Source organism: Anomalospiza imberbis, chromosome 1, assembly GCF_031753505.1.
Source record: "Anomalospiza imberbis isolate Cuckoo-Finch-1a 21T00152 chromosome 1, ASM3175350v1, whole genome shotgun sequence".
NCBI classification, from domain to species: Eukaryota; Metazoa; Chordata; class Aves; order Passeriformes; family Viduidae; genus Anomalospiza; species Anomalospiza imberbis.
Genome location: NC_089681.1, coordinates 93,220,075 through 93,234,681, shown reverse-complemented (window position 1 = coordinate 93,234,681; position 14,607 = coordinate 93,220,075). Strand labels below are relative to the sequence as shown.

General features: G+C 41.8%; 1 protein-coding gene across 1 annotated transcript in view; it reads left to right on the top strand.

The window, feature by feature from the left end:
• Positions 1-1,184: 1,184 nt before the first annotated feature.
• DCDC2 (doublecortin domain containing 2) overlaps positions 1,185-14,607 on the top strand; it is a 50,134-nt gene continuing 36,711 nt past the window's right edge. Inside the window, 1 exon segment of the mRNA XM_068200161.1 lies at positions 1,185-1,274. Coding sequence (XP_068056262.1) covers positions 1,251-1,274 — 24 coding nt within the window. The 5' untranslated portion in view covers positions 1,185-1,250.

Below are 14,607 nucleotides of genomic sequence, written 5' to 3'. Positions count from 1 at the left end.
CTTGTTTTTCAAGAGAGATCCCTTTTGTACCAAAGCTGATGTGCAAATCCAAATACACGTTAAATGATGTGCTTGAGGAATCTAACAATTGCTCTCTTGAGAAAATACAGACCAACAGAGTTACCAGTTGTTTATTATAAGCTTAATTGTTTTTAAAAGGTACTGAATATTATTTTCCAATTATAATGGGGAAAGTATGGACATTTATATTTCTCTAGGCACTGTTTGATCTAGATGGTCTCTCCCTCTGCACTCAAAAATATGAATTTTACTTGCCATTGGGGCTGAGCAAGCTGAAGAAGAATCAGCTGAGCTTTTGTATTTGCAAATCCTGTAGGCAGCTATTTATTTTAAACTCTCTTTACTTCATAAAAATATGTTCAGCTGGAGCTTCCTTTCTTCTTGGACTTCTTATGATCACCTACTCTTTGAACACACTGTAGTAAATGAACTTTGCTGTGTGATATTGTAACAGCAAAGAATTACACGTAGAAGAAAAGCAGAAGTATTTTGATATTGAAGAATCAGTATCTCACAAGTGAGAGAAAAAAATTAAGGTTATACTATACTGTCTGTATGAGACAGCATCTGTTATCAGAAGGCCATAGCAGGCCTGCAGTAGGCTACTCTACTGTTCAAACATTTGCCCTTGGTTGATCTTAGGTAGTAAGAACATTGCATTTTTTTGTCTGCAATTCACTTTTTCTCCTGGACTTCTAAGACAAGGTGATTGTGTGGGCACCTCTGACACAGCCCTGTCACATTTTCCCAGTGGTAAATCACTTTTTCACTGTTTTACATAAGCTTATTTTATTGTTCCAGAACTCCTCTTCAATTGTATTTTCTTGTTTGATTATTTGGTTTAGGTGTGGTCACATTTGTAGAAGTATTTGTTGAATGGAAGAATCAATATTTTTATGAATGACTCTTCTGAGGATTAGTAAAGATTCCTCAAAGCTATCCCACATGTATGACCTGCATATTTGTATCTGTATACACCTCCAGAACATCTCTCCCTAGTGGAAACACTTACTAATCACAAGGATTTGAGTCAATGTCTAAACACTTTTAAAATTTAAAACTTCTTTTTCTGATCCAGTGCCTGTCAGTTCTCACATTGGTCACATTCTGGATAACACATACGTGGGATAGGACATGGAGTAAAGTGCTTTTGCTTTCTAGGGAGCTTCACAGAACATGTTTGTGCCTGTGATGAAGTGTGACTGCAGAGTGAAAATGTGCCTGACAGAATGTCTTCTACCGGTGGTCTCCAGGTGTAGCCCATCACTCTGCAGCTGCTGGGGGTCTTGAGGACCAGATATAGTTGGCTGGCAAATCTCAGTGTAGGTCACTGTGTTTTTGGTGAAGTCCTGGGACAGGTCCTGGTCCATGTTGTCCAGTGCTGACAGAAGAGTCAAGTACCATGACAGGGGAGTGTGAAGTAGAAAATACAATGTTTGAGACTTGGTAGATATGAATTTAGCACTAAAATTTTGCCCAAAAGCATTTAAGATGATGCTATAAAATTATTTTGAAGACTTGCAAATCCTGCGTTTCTCTCAGTTCCTCCATATTTCAGAATTAAATTATTCTAGTATCATTTATGGCAATTGTTTTTCCTCATCTTTTGTTGCCTGACAAAGTCACCACTTGTCTCTGAGCAGTAGTACGATTGCACTTATCTGTAAAAATTACATTTTAGAAATCTATGATGTTGTCTTGGTTTCACAATTTATTTTGGTATATTCATTCTGATACCTTGTATCTAACTTGATAAGAGTAATTATTTTTCAAGTACCTTCTCATGAAAATCACAGTAGTTATAATTATTTTTTATTTCAAAACTACTGTTTATCATGTTTGACAATACACATGTTTAATCATAAGGAAAATCTTGTCATTTTTCAATTATTGGGCTCTTGATTCACTTTAACATCTAACTGTCAGAAATGGTTCATGGATATTTTCTCTGTTCAGAAGATAGTTTTGTAAAAGGGACTGAATAGATATTAGAAATTATCCCAGGCTGTGCAAATTACAGCCTTTTGATGTCAAAACAACATAACTACATAAGATATCCTTTCCAGCTTCTTTCCTAATGATTAAAAAACTCAAACATTATTTGTGTTACCCAAAATTGCTAAACATAAAATACTGTATGGCTGGTAACAAGTCTTGTATAAAGGTCCACTCCATATTCCTTTGCCAGAATGCAAAACTAAACCCTCTTGCTACTCCGTATCTGACCTGTTTGATTTCTTCTACTGCTGGTGTCACAGACGGGGCAAGAATTTTCTGATTTTCTCAGCTAAATTTATTAGTTCTGCTGTAAGTGTATTTTAAGGAATAAGACTATTAAAATGCTTTTTAAAAAGTGATATATATCTTTAATCTCCTGAGCAACATCTTTAATAGTTAAATGTGATATGCCTTTGTTTGGTATTTAGTATCATGGTAACATAATTAGCACAACAAGACATACAAAACAAATACTCTTCCTGCGTGTTCACAGCCTAATACCAGGAGGAATTAGAGAAGAACTGCCCAGACACCCAGTTAGAAGATAAGCTGTGCCCATTTTTTTCTTACTTGAACTATGGATGCATAAAACTTCTCTTTATATACTTCTGTATTATCTGAACTGCACAGTTTCAAGTATTTTGACTAGCAGCTTGCTTACAAATGGATGTAGTGAATTTTTGAGCAGCAGAAAGACTTTGGTTCATGCTACAGGAGAATTCCATGGTTTGTATTGAGTTTGATCTGAAACTTGAAAGCTCTTCTCTTCCTTCATTAACAACTGCCTTGTTCAGTGGAGTAGTTGGTCTTCCTGGCCTGTGAGGAGGTCAGGAGTGAGAGAAGAGGTGCCAATACTGAAGCTTTTAATGAGGCATGTGTTAGTCTAATTGATAATTTGTTGCTGTATATTAAATTTACTTACTTTAAACATTAACAACTTTTGCCTTCGATTAAAAATGGTGAAGAAAATACAATGATTTTTTGGGGGATTTTTTTTCTTCAGCTGTTTAACTGTTCCTAGCTTCAGGTCCTTCTGATGAACCATAAAGACCAGAGACTTCCTTGTGGTTTAATTAGTCTAAGGAATTCGGGGTAAATACACAAAATGTGAGAGTCAAGATCAGTCAGAATCATCACTATCATGTCAGTGTCAGAAATTAATGTCAGAATCTATTTTGATTGAATAAACTGTGTTGTTGATTCCATCATTGTGTGTGTTGTAAGCAGTGTGGGTACAGCATCATGCAACTCAGAGAAGAAATGGGAGCTATTCTGGGGATCCAGAGGGAGCACAGATATGATCTGTTTTGGAGCATTGCGTAGGCTGTGTGTCTGGGCAGATGAGGCCGTTGTTTCACTTAGCTGAAGATTTGGCCACTAGTCCAATATCCCGAAGTCATGGCAGATCCAGACTGAAACATTTTTCTTTCCAGGGCTTAAATAGGTGAGGTGAGATGTACAGAGAGCATAAACTCCATTTCACTTACCACGACTGAAAAGGAGAGCAATTTACCTTGGAGGTGAACAGGTTGGCTTTAAACACTCTGGGAATTTTGTAGGAGCTTTACAGTCTAGAAGGCTCCCTTAGTCACTACATGACTGTCTGCTGTGGAATAGCTCATTTCCAGCTTGTCCATGTTATATGTAGGCTAAGAAGTTTGTGTGCAGCTGTGGTCTTTTGGCCTATTGCTCAGTTAATAGCAGTTTGAGTGTTGCTTTATATGAACAGAGTAAAAAGGCTTGTAGTCTCTGGCTCAAGGCTGGTTTGTACTATCCAAAAAACCATCTGGCAGTGCAAAGTAGCCAGGGAAATGTGGATTATCCAGGTAGTTACTGCGTAGGATAACTGAAATGTTTTTTTGTACTAGGCAAACACCTCAGTGAGTGTGACTGCAGCTTTAGTCAATGTATAAAAAATGTCCATTAAAAAAATCATGTTTCTATGAAATAGATAACATGTATCCTGTGCTGTAATAGCTTTAGAAAACTTATTGTTCCAGTTTGGTTTTGATCACTGAACCTTGAACATTCCTTTCTTTCACATCACAGGGTGGTGATGGTGTGTATCAATGGGGTTTTGGTTCTTTTGACCCCAATTCTACCCCAGGGAAATGTAAATATTTGTTCTCAATTTTCCTGGGCACATTGATTAACAAACAGGAAATTGTAACAATCTGGCAAGGCCATGGCTCATTGCATGAGCTGATAAATTTGGAATGTGACATTGTGTTGAAATATTTAAAGCTTCGAAGGGTTAGATATAAAGTGACGTGAGTAATAAGTGAGATGTTCATAGCATCCAGGACTACATTGGTAGCAATAAGAAAGGCCAGCTTTTAAGCTTGTACAAATCAAAGCAGCACAGAGCATCTCATTCAAACACATTTAATTTTTTGACTTTTGCTTTGTTGTTGTCCAGTGTGGCTTTGTAAATACATGTTATTCTGCAAATCATGCAGCTGTTTAATTGCTTCCTTTGATAGAAGGACATTTCTGGTTAGGAAAGGAAATAAATCCATTAGTAATACCTTTCTTAGCTATGGGTAACTGGTGTATGTATTCATAGCAGCACTGTAAAAGTGCTGCCAGACCTCTGTATTTAGCCTATGTCTAATTATTTCATGAACACTGAAAGGAAAAGCTAAGAATGGCACATTTCTATTTGAACCTATTCTCAAGTGCATAAAAATCACCTTTTTAGAAACTGAGTATATAGAGTGGCATGTTCAGAGGCCAGTTAAATTAGTGAATTTAGTTAAAATTAGTGAAATTAGTTAAAATACTAATTAATGAACTGTATGCTTTTCTTATATATAAGGATTGACTCTGTGAAGTGTCATGCACTTCTTGCAAGTCCCAAGTAGGCAGGAGGAGGTTGGGTAGTTTTCAGTGTCTGGCGCACTTTCCAGTCTATATTTTTCTAATAAGTGTTGAGAAATATAGTGCAGCATTCATAGAAGCAAAAAGTCTATGCGTGGGGTCAGCAAACACACCAAACAAAACAAACTTAATTTTGATACATCTCCATGTTACAGATTATGTTTATTATCTTTTACTGGTTAGCATGTGTCTGAAGAAATACGTGAAAACCATTAATTTTTATCTGTATACTTCAAACCAATGTGTGCCTTGCTCAGAGTACTTTCATGAATAGCCATTCTCAATGATGATTTCCATTTAATGCCATATGTGTGACATTCTCTTCCCAAAGTAACATTTCTTGGAGTTAGAAAGATTGCATAAGCAAGCCCATTCATAGTGTTCTAAAAAGGAGTGGCATGTTTTTAGTTATTTAATGAATTTGACTCTGCATCTTTTGTCAATGTATATAAAAATGCCTATAAAAAAAAAAAAAGTCATATTTCTGTGAAACAGATCTTTCCTGTGCTGTAACAGCTTTAGGAAAGCTTACTGTTGTAATGTGTTTTCATGTAGTCAGCTGAACATAAATGTTACAGAATTTCTTTAATGAAAATTGTATTAAAGTCTGCATGTATTTATGCATACACACACATTGTATTCAACTATACATGTGGATATGCACAGACTAATTCAAAATGGTTTTCTTACAAAAATGACAGTATGCCTGAGGTAATGGTTTGGCTGCTGATCATTTACCTTTATTTTTGGGCTTTTTTTTTCCCCACCAGTCAACACTGAAAGATGTAAGTACCTAAAGTAGACTGAGCAATGTGTTGTATGTGTTTCTTAAGTATTGTGTTTGTGTTTGTTAAATTTTGTAAATATTTAGAATATAGCTATGTTTAGCATGTAAGTGAAAAATATATAGGATGTTGTTTAAAATAAACAGCTGTGAGGACATGGATTTTATTACCTTGCTTCAGTTGGATGCTGATGTGCTGTGTGTTTGTATTTAAAAAAGGCTATTGGGAGACACTCAGAGCTAATCAACCCCAGTGTATTATGACCAAAGATGAAAGCTGGACTCCCAAGAGACTCTGTAAAAAGCATTCTGAGATTCAAATGTTTACAAAGCTCTCAAACACTGCAGAGTGCTTCCCATTCCCAGAACCTAACCTGTGCTGAGTTTAGCTGTTTTGTTTTTCCCAGACTTTGCAAGGTGCTTTGCAAAGTCATTTCACAGATGGTAACTCCTCTCTTATGTAAGGAAAATCCATACTGCTGTAAGACACTCTGTGTGAAATACTTTTATTTAAAGAATAGAAAAATAAAAATTATAGTGGTTTTGAATGTTTGTGATCCCATGGTGTATTTCCAACTGTGTAGCTCTTGCTGCCTTGCTAATTGTCATTAGATTGATTGCTTCCAGCTTACATAAAGTTTTCTCTGAGTTTCTCCTTCCTCCCTTGGACAGTTTGTGCTGCTGCTATGTATTGTTGTGTAATACCTCAGATAAGCATCTCATCACAAATTATAAATTGTTGGCAATGTTTGTCAGTAGGAAATAGAAGCTGCCCTTAAATGGATCTTTTAAAACAAACTGAAAATGTACAAAATTTAAAGATAAAATCATAATGGGGTCAAACCACTGATTAATGTAAATCTGCTTGCAGTTGCTGACATAAATGGAAAAGTGCTGATGTACATCATCAGAGAATGTCTCTAGTGAAATGAAAAGAAAATAAAGGGGTTTGGGGGCTAGTGATGCTGGTCTCTTTATGTAAGCACAAACTTTCACCCAAGACCACTTTGTTGTTAATATGTAACTCTGCAGTGCCAGAGGGGTCAGGCTATTCCAGACACTGCAACAATGTGGTGCTTCTTACAAACATAACAGAAGCAGAACTATGTATTCTTTAATTAACCCCTGGACCAGGTCTTCCACTGGGATGGTTTAGTGGAACTCCATATACCTCAAAGGAAATAAATTGATTTACTGTGGCCGAGCACTTGGTCTTTTATTAAGGTACACTTCTGTATTTTGGAGTTAGGTGCCTTGGTTTTCACGACCATAAATAGCTTAACATTGATCAGACAGAAGTTATTCTTAACTCTACAAACAGAACAGTCAGATTAATGAAAAGAAACGTGTATAGTATGGAAGTGGTGGGTTTTTTCTTACCTTTTTTTCTTTTTTAATCACAGTGTAGTGTGATCTGTATAGAACATGCCTTCAGAGAATGCTTCCTTGCAATGACTTCTGTAGTTTCATTTTATCAAATGTATTATTGCACTAACATATTCTCTTCATTTTTTTTAAATACAGAAGGTACATTGATTTAAACAGGGTTAGATAAACAATGCAAGTTTATATTTTGTTCCAGTTTAAGCCATGCTTAGGTATAACAGACAAATATTTAGTCTTGGCCCAAGCTGGCCCCATGTTATAATCCCCTGCAGTTTGCTTGTATAATAACAAGCCTAAACTTGTAAGGCACAGAAAGCTGCCAGAAATATTAGTGATCCTCAGAGAGCAACCCAAAAGACAAACTTCCAAGTTGATACTTCAGTATCTATTAGGGGCAGTCTTTCAAATAATAAATGGGCTCTTAACATCTATCAGGTTATTGTTTTCTCCAGGGTCTGGTGACTGGGCTACATGCAATCACTTGATGGCCTTCTGACGAGCCTACACCAAAATTAATGGTTTCATCAGCCTGCAGGAGCAACCAAGTAATAGGACACACCTAGGGCTATCCTAAAGGGCTCCTTTATGCTTAGTGAATGCGTTTTAGCTTTTCCAGTAAAGTGTGGAGCATTGGAACCTGAGTGTTGCAGACTGCATCAGAGAACTTAATTTGAAATTAGTTTGGAGAGACTGTGGGAGAGCTTGAGCAGTATAAGTGAGCATCAGGAATGGATGTGGATTCAACTTTTAGAAAAAGTCATTTATAGTTTTACTCTTTATGTATTTGATATTTTATATGGGACTATCCTGGCAACCTGTCAGCTACAAAGAAAGATGTAAGGGCATCCAAGGTTCAGTAACTCCCATTTTGTGTGCAACCTGTGTTTGGAGCCTAAACATTAGGACCTGATGCTATGGAAGTAAATCAGTCTTGTATTAGCCTCCAGTAGCATAATCTTTAGAAAGTTATCTTTCCCTCTCCCCCTGTATTTTGAACCTCTTTATTTAGATTGCTTACATTGAGAAAATAACCCTTTAATGGCTGACAGCAGCAATAGAAATGTTTTCAGATGTAGCAGTTTAAGGTATTTTTTTTCCCCAGTAAATTTTCCTTTCAAATTTTGGTGGCATAAATGACCAGTTATACTCTGAAGAATATGCTTCAAATGTTTCTGCCAGAATGGCTGAGCTCTTAAGTGTTTTGGCAGTTCTCAAAAAAAAAAAAATTTCCTCCCCTAATAAGCTGTATGATAACAACCTCTTACTCTCTTTCTAAGCCTGTAGTAGTAGGTGTGTGTGGATATTCTCAGTTCAGTCAGAGAGAAAAAGAGAAGGTTTTATAACCAGGCGAGAGCCTGGGAGACAGTTGGGAAAGAATGTAAATAGTTCTCTAATCTATCTTGTTGTTCACATTGTTTATAGATATGTTCTGCTACCGTGCGTCATTCACTGCACACCAATGGTGTGAGATGTTTTTACTCTAAGACCAATGAAACTAGTCCGCACGATGTTCTCTATATATAGAGCGGTGCATTTGAAATAAATCGGAGTTCATTCTCTTTGCCTTTGGAGTCATTCTCGTTACAGCGACATCTGGTGACACCCTTCGTGAACTGCACCTACCCTGAAGGAACAGGGTCGGGTGAGCCCCGACTGTTAACTGCAGCCTCGGCTGAAGACCCGAGCCCCGGCGCCTTGCGGGGGTCGCCCTGCGGCTGCGGCTGCTCGCCGGGAGCCTGGAGGCTCCGGCCGGACACCTTTACCCTCCTGAGAGAGGTAACGCTAAAACCGCGTGCCTTCTGGAGAAGGCTTGGTCCTGTCTGGACTGCAGATCGGCTCTTAGAAGCCGAGGGCTGAGCGGGACGGTTTTCCCTGAAGTAGTGGACTGTCTATCTCTTGAAGTGGACGTCTGCTAAGGGAGGGTTTCCTAACAATGGGGAACCAGTCATCTACGGCTGAATGGTTGTTCTTGACCGCGTGGCGGACTCGCGCCCCTCACATAGGGGTCCAGGTCTCTGATAATGAGCTCGTCACACTCTTGAGTTGGGCTCGGGACCATGGATTCCTTGCACACCCTGAACGCGCCTTTGATCGTAAACTCTGGCGCGACTTGGGCCGATACGTCCTGAAGGAGACGCGCAAAAAGGACGCTACAGCGTCCATGCTGTTCGCAATCTGGGGGTGCATCTACACGGCCTTGAGTGGCAAGACCCAGAGAGGCAGCAGTTCCGACCGGCACATTTCGGGATTCCGAACACAGACCGCGCCGCAGCCCGCGCCGCGTTCGGACGGGCAGACGCACCTCGCCTTGAGCGAGGTGCCGGTGACATCATCCGCCTTCCAGGCGGCAGCCGGGGTGCCTTTGCCGCAACTATCAGCTTCGGCACACCCGACATTGCAAGGACTGCACGGTGCGGCCCCGGACCGGCGGCCGCCGCCACCGCCCGCGGCTCCGCAGCATCCCCCTTTCCGGACTGCATTCGCGGGGAGGCCGGCGCCGCCCGCAGTCCATGGCGCAGCGGGGGCTGGAGCCCCCCCGACTCCTTCGTTAATGGAGCCTGCGCAGATGTACGGGTCCTGCCCTCTTGTACTGCTGGGACCGGCAATGGAGACTCTGATCCATCCCCTGGCACGCTCCCCGCCGCACGCGGGGGCTTCTGCTTTGCCAACGGGACAGGAGCAACTGCCTCCCGGCGCGCCTCCCTGCGCGCCGTGCGGACCGGCGGATTTGATATCCTTTGAGATACCAGCGTCAGTTGTGCAGCAGCACATCCTGGACAGCACCACCTCGTTCTCCGTCCTACCCTCTGTGGGACTGCCTCCCGCGCCGGGAGCGGGGGCTGCCCTCCCCGCCCCGTCTGCCATGGCGCCACTCCTGCCGGCAGCGGGGTTCGCCGCCCCGCCTGCCGCTCCGCCCACCGTTTCAGCGGCAGCCGCAGCAGCAGCCTTGCCTCTCGCTCCACCCACCGCTCCGCTCGGAGCGAGCCCGCCGCCGCCGCCGGGGCCGAGAGAAGCCGCCGCTCCGCCGCGGTTACCAGCGCCACTCCTGAGAGTCGCCGCCACGGCCCCCTACACCGGGACCGACATCGCCGCCGGCGCCGAACCGACCGCCGCCGACCCCGGGACCGGCAGAGTTGTCGCAGCCGCCGCCGCGACCGCCAGCGCCGAGAGACGCCGCCGAAGCCGCACCGCCCGCTCCGCTTGGGCTGGCGGCGTACCACGGCGTGGGGGAGACTGCCCCCCCCGCGCCGCTCGCTGCGGGCGGGGAGCGCCCGCAGGGCGCCACGGCTCCCGCCGCCGCGCCGCCTGAAGCCGACTGCGATTCGCCGCCGGCAACGGCAGGCAGCCCTGTGCTGGACAACACATCCAGCCTGTTTGTTTCAGAGCCTGCATCCAGCCCACCACTCCTTCTGCTTCCCGCAGACTGCCCCGAGCTCTGTCCCACTGAGGCAGAGGCAGCGGGAGGGAGCACCGGCTTGGTCCGCAGCAGCGCCACTGCTGCTGCTACCGTGGCTGGGGATGGGGATGGGGCCGCGATCGAAATCGCCGTTGTATCGCGGGGCAGCGCAAACACACCGGGAGCAAAGAGCAGCCCCTTGTACTGGGCAAGCATTAATGGTACAAAGGTCCCTAAAACCAGGGTGGAATTTTATATTCCCGGGAAAACCTCCCCTGCCCGCACCCCGCGCGTCCTGCTCCTGTTCGTAGAGCGGGAGGAGCGGGGTCCCGCGAAGCTGTGGCTTGATCCACGGCCGGGTGGGGTGGGGGGAGGGCGAAAAGCCGGAGGAATTACCGGGATTCTCGCAGCCTGGTGGGGGCGTGCACCGAAATATAAGGTTGGAATAAGTCGCCCATTTGCGGGTGACCATGGAGTGTCCCAGGGACCCCAGATTCAGGTGCCCCAAGTGATACCTATGAGAAGTTGGGGGGAGGGACCAAACCGCGTGGATCTTGGCTCGGCAGAGAGCCTGGGCTCTCCGCCCCCCCCGGCCAGGTTTGGGACGCTTGGCCCGGCCCCCTGGACCGGGTCCTCCGCCTCGCCGAGCACCGCAGGCTCCTAGAGCCCGCAGGTGGTGCTGGCTCTTTTGGGAAAAAAAAAAAAAAATGGCGGAAAGAGCTGTGTTTTACTGGCAGCTCAAACTACTGGAAAGCCACGACAGCCTCGGCCCAACTGATTAAATTAAGGTCTGTGGCCATGGCATTTCAGAGATTTCTCAAGTGTTTCTGAATTTGGTCAATTTCTGAATTGGGTCAATATCACTCAGTTGCTTTGAAAGCTTTGAGGATGCAATTTGGACCTGATTTCAAATTTGTCACTCAAGTTGTTCATTGAGTACATAACTGCATGGGCCAAAAGCCTTGCATGATTCTTCTATCAAGTGCACACACCTTGCGAAAGCAATTTGATGAATGCCAACCAAGGCTTGACCTGCTGCACCTTATTGGCTGGGATAAATCCCAGAGGCCTAAAGGCTTTGCAACTGTGGCAAACAGATGTTACTCATCTTGCCAGGTTCCGAATTTGGCTGATTTGGTATGTGCACGTGTTTGTTAATACCTTCTTTTCTGTCATGTGGGCATCTGCTCACACTGGGAAATGGGTGTTGACATGTTGGACTGCCAGTCCTTTGGCAGACTGACAATGAGTTGTTACTATCCTAGAGTTGGTAATTGATTTCTTGAAATTTATAATAAGAGTTTGGAATCTCTTCAACCGTTCTGAGTCAATATCCAATTTGAGGTTTTGATTGATTTGAGTTGATAAAACTCTCAAGATGTGTTTGTTCTCTTTCCTGCAAGGGCCCTGCAGGAGGGCACAAACACCGCCTTTTTCTTTTTTCTTTTTTGTAAACAAAATGTAGGGAATGTGGATATTCTCAGTTCAGTCAGAGAGAAAAAGAGAAGGTTTTATAACCAGGCGAGAGCCTGGGAGACCATTGGAAAAGAATGTAAATAGTTCTCTAATCTATCTTGTTGTTCACATTGTTTATAGATATGTTCTTCCACCGTGCATCATTCACTGCACACCAATGGTGTGAGATGTTTTTTTACTCTAAGACCAATGAAACTAGTCCGCATGATGGTCTCTATATATAGAGTGGTGCATTTGAAATAAATCGGATTTCATTCTCTAGCCTTTGATTTGGAGTCATTCTCATTACAGTCCTGCTCTATAGCGACAGGTGTGAATCTTTCACCTGATTCGGATCACACTGGAATTGACAGCAGGACTGTGAACTGCAATTACCTTAGGCATTAGTGCATAGCTTATGTACAGTCTAGTACAAAATTTCTCTTTGTATGAGGCCAAAACAAACATGCATCTACAAAATAGATCTTAAGGAGTAAATGCAAATGGCTTGTGAATTGCTTGTGTAAAGGGAAGGTCCCCAGCCATGCCAGGAGTCTGCTTTCTAGTCTGGTCTGCAAGCAATGCTGGCACAATGCAGTAGTAGCATCTTCCTTGCCGTCTCTCCTCTTGTATTTGTCTCTGGCCAAAATATCCTTTTGCACTGACCTTCAAATAACTGTGCCCTTCTGGGGCTGATTGCTTCTGTTTAGTCTTTTTAGTGTATAGAGCTGTGCAAAGGCTGATTCTGCCTTTCTCCATCCATGACCACTGTGGGCTTTTATGTCCTCTGAGTCTCTCAAAAAACTAATATTTGAGAGGGCTACACAGCTCAAAAGGGCCTTTGAAAAACACAAAATTGAAGTAATTTGAATTCAGAATAAATGTGCTTCTTTTTCAGCAGACATTGAAAGCAGATTTTGTTCAACAGATTTACCTGTTATTGTATTTTACTTGAAATGATTGTACACTAAGGAATGCCATTATTGCTTTTGTTTTGTTGGTTCATTTTCTCCTAAGTTTGTTATCTCACCTCCAGAATTTATGTGCTTGGTGCAGAATTTGCTGTATGAAATTCTTTGACCCATGTGGGAAGTCAGATTTGATTATTTTAATAATAATTTTTCACCCATTTGGAATATCTACTAGGTTGAGCACCTTTCTTTTCAGTGTATGCACAAGAAAGATCTGGAAAGCATTCTAGTCATTACTAAATGAGGTTGTGTGAAAATCCAAGCAAAGACTAAAAGCACTGGAATTCAGACTATTTCCCACAAATTAAACAAGAAGTACTGGTTAAGTTAGCATGGAGTGTGATAAAACTGCAACATGCCATGTCATTAGACTGCTTTACACAGTGACTGGAAAATTGCCAGTTTAAATAAACTTTGTACATCTATTTGAAAGCATGTCTCTGCACACCGACTATTTAATACTTTAAGCCTTTACGGTATTTTATTTTAGAAATGTAGCCAACTCGTTAATGCATGTATGTGAAAAATGCATATTATATGGCTCTACGCAGATATTTACTATATGTATTATGCTAGGTTGGAAAGTTATGTTGTATTAACATTTTAATAATATAGTAAATGTAGTTTTGTAAGCTTTAGCAGTTAAAATAGAAATTATGTGTGTATTCTTTTAATTAGCTCAAGAAAAGGAGAAGATAATAAAAAAATTCTTTGCACAGAGATAACAATTACAGAAACCCATAAATTTTCCAAAGGAGAGGAGTTTATGGGTTTCCTTATCAACAGAAATGAACTTTTTCAAGCTGGACTTAGACTGGAAGGCGCCTGGGGATTATAGAAAATTTTTGACACGTACCAGATGGATTTCTTGTTTTAAATAAAATATATGCATATTCATAAAGTGTTTTGTATATGCAACAGATTACTCTTTTTAAGGAGTAAAATTTCTTTTAACAGGGTCCCCCCCTTTTCCTGGCTTACTTTTGTCCAGAGAGGGGTACCCAGCCCGGGCTGTAACTCTTTGCTGTTATTGTCTCATTAATTGTCCTAACTCTAATTGTGTAACCTTTATTACTACATTTGTATTATTTTTATAACTATTTTATTTTTATTAAACTTTCTAAATTTTTGAAACAAGTGATTGGCGTTTATAACAATGTACTATAACTTTTAAATGTTTGTTTGGGTTTAACACCTTATTTTGATTTGCTAATGATGAAGAATTAAAAAAAAAATCTAATGATTTTGGAGTTTGGGTTTAACCTTTTTTTTGAACTTTCTGTTCAGAATAACAACATTAATGTTGATCTCAGTACAGTGTCTGTTCAAAAGAGAATAGGTAATAATTCTGGAATTTAGGTAGCCTACGTATTATTCTGAAGGCTGAAAATCTGCAGTTCGCCTCACTTTTGAGTCATTCCTCTAAAATGAGCAAAGTATCCAGGAACCTTTATAAATTCCTGATGGATTTGGATTAAAGGCCTGTACAAGACCAAAAGATAGTTATTATAGCAGAGAGATCTAGCAGTGTCATTTATTGTTAAAAAGGAAAGATAGTTAAATTGCCTGCACCATGGTAATAAGCAATAAAGACTAAGACAGGAAGAACAGCATTTGGGAGTATTTCTTTGGGTGTGTAGAACAACCAAAGTGTTCATACAATTCTGTCTCCTCAGTGGAAACCATGTGTTGTGATATGGTGCACTGTGGTATGC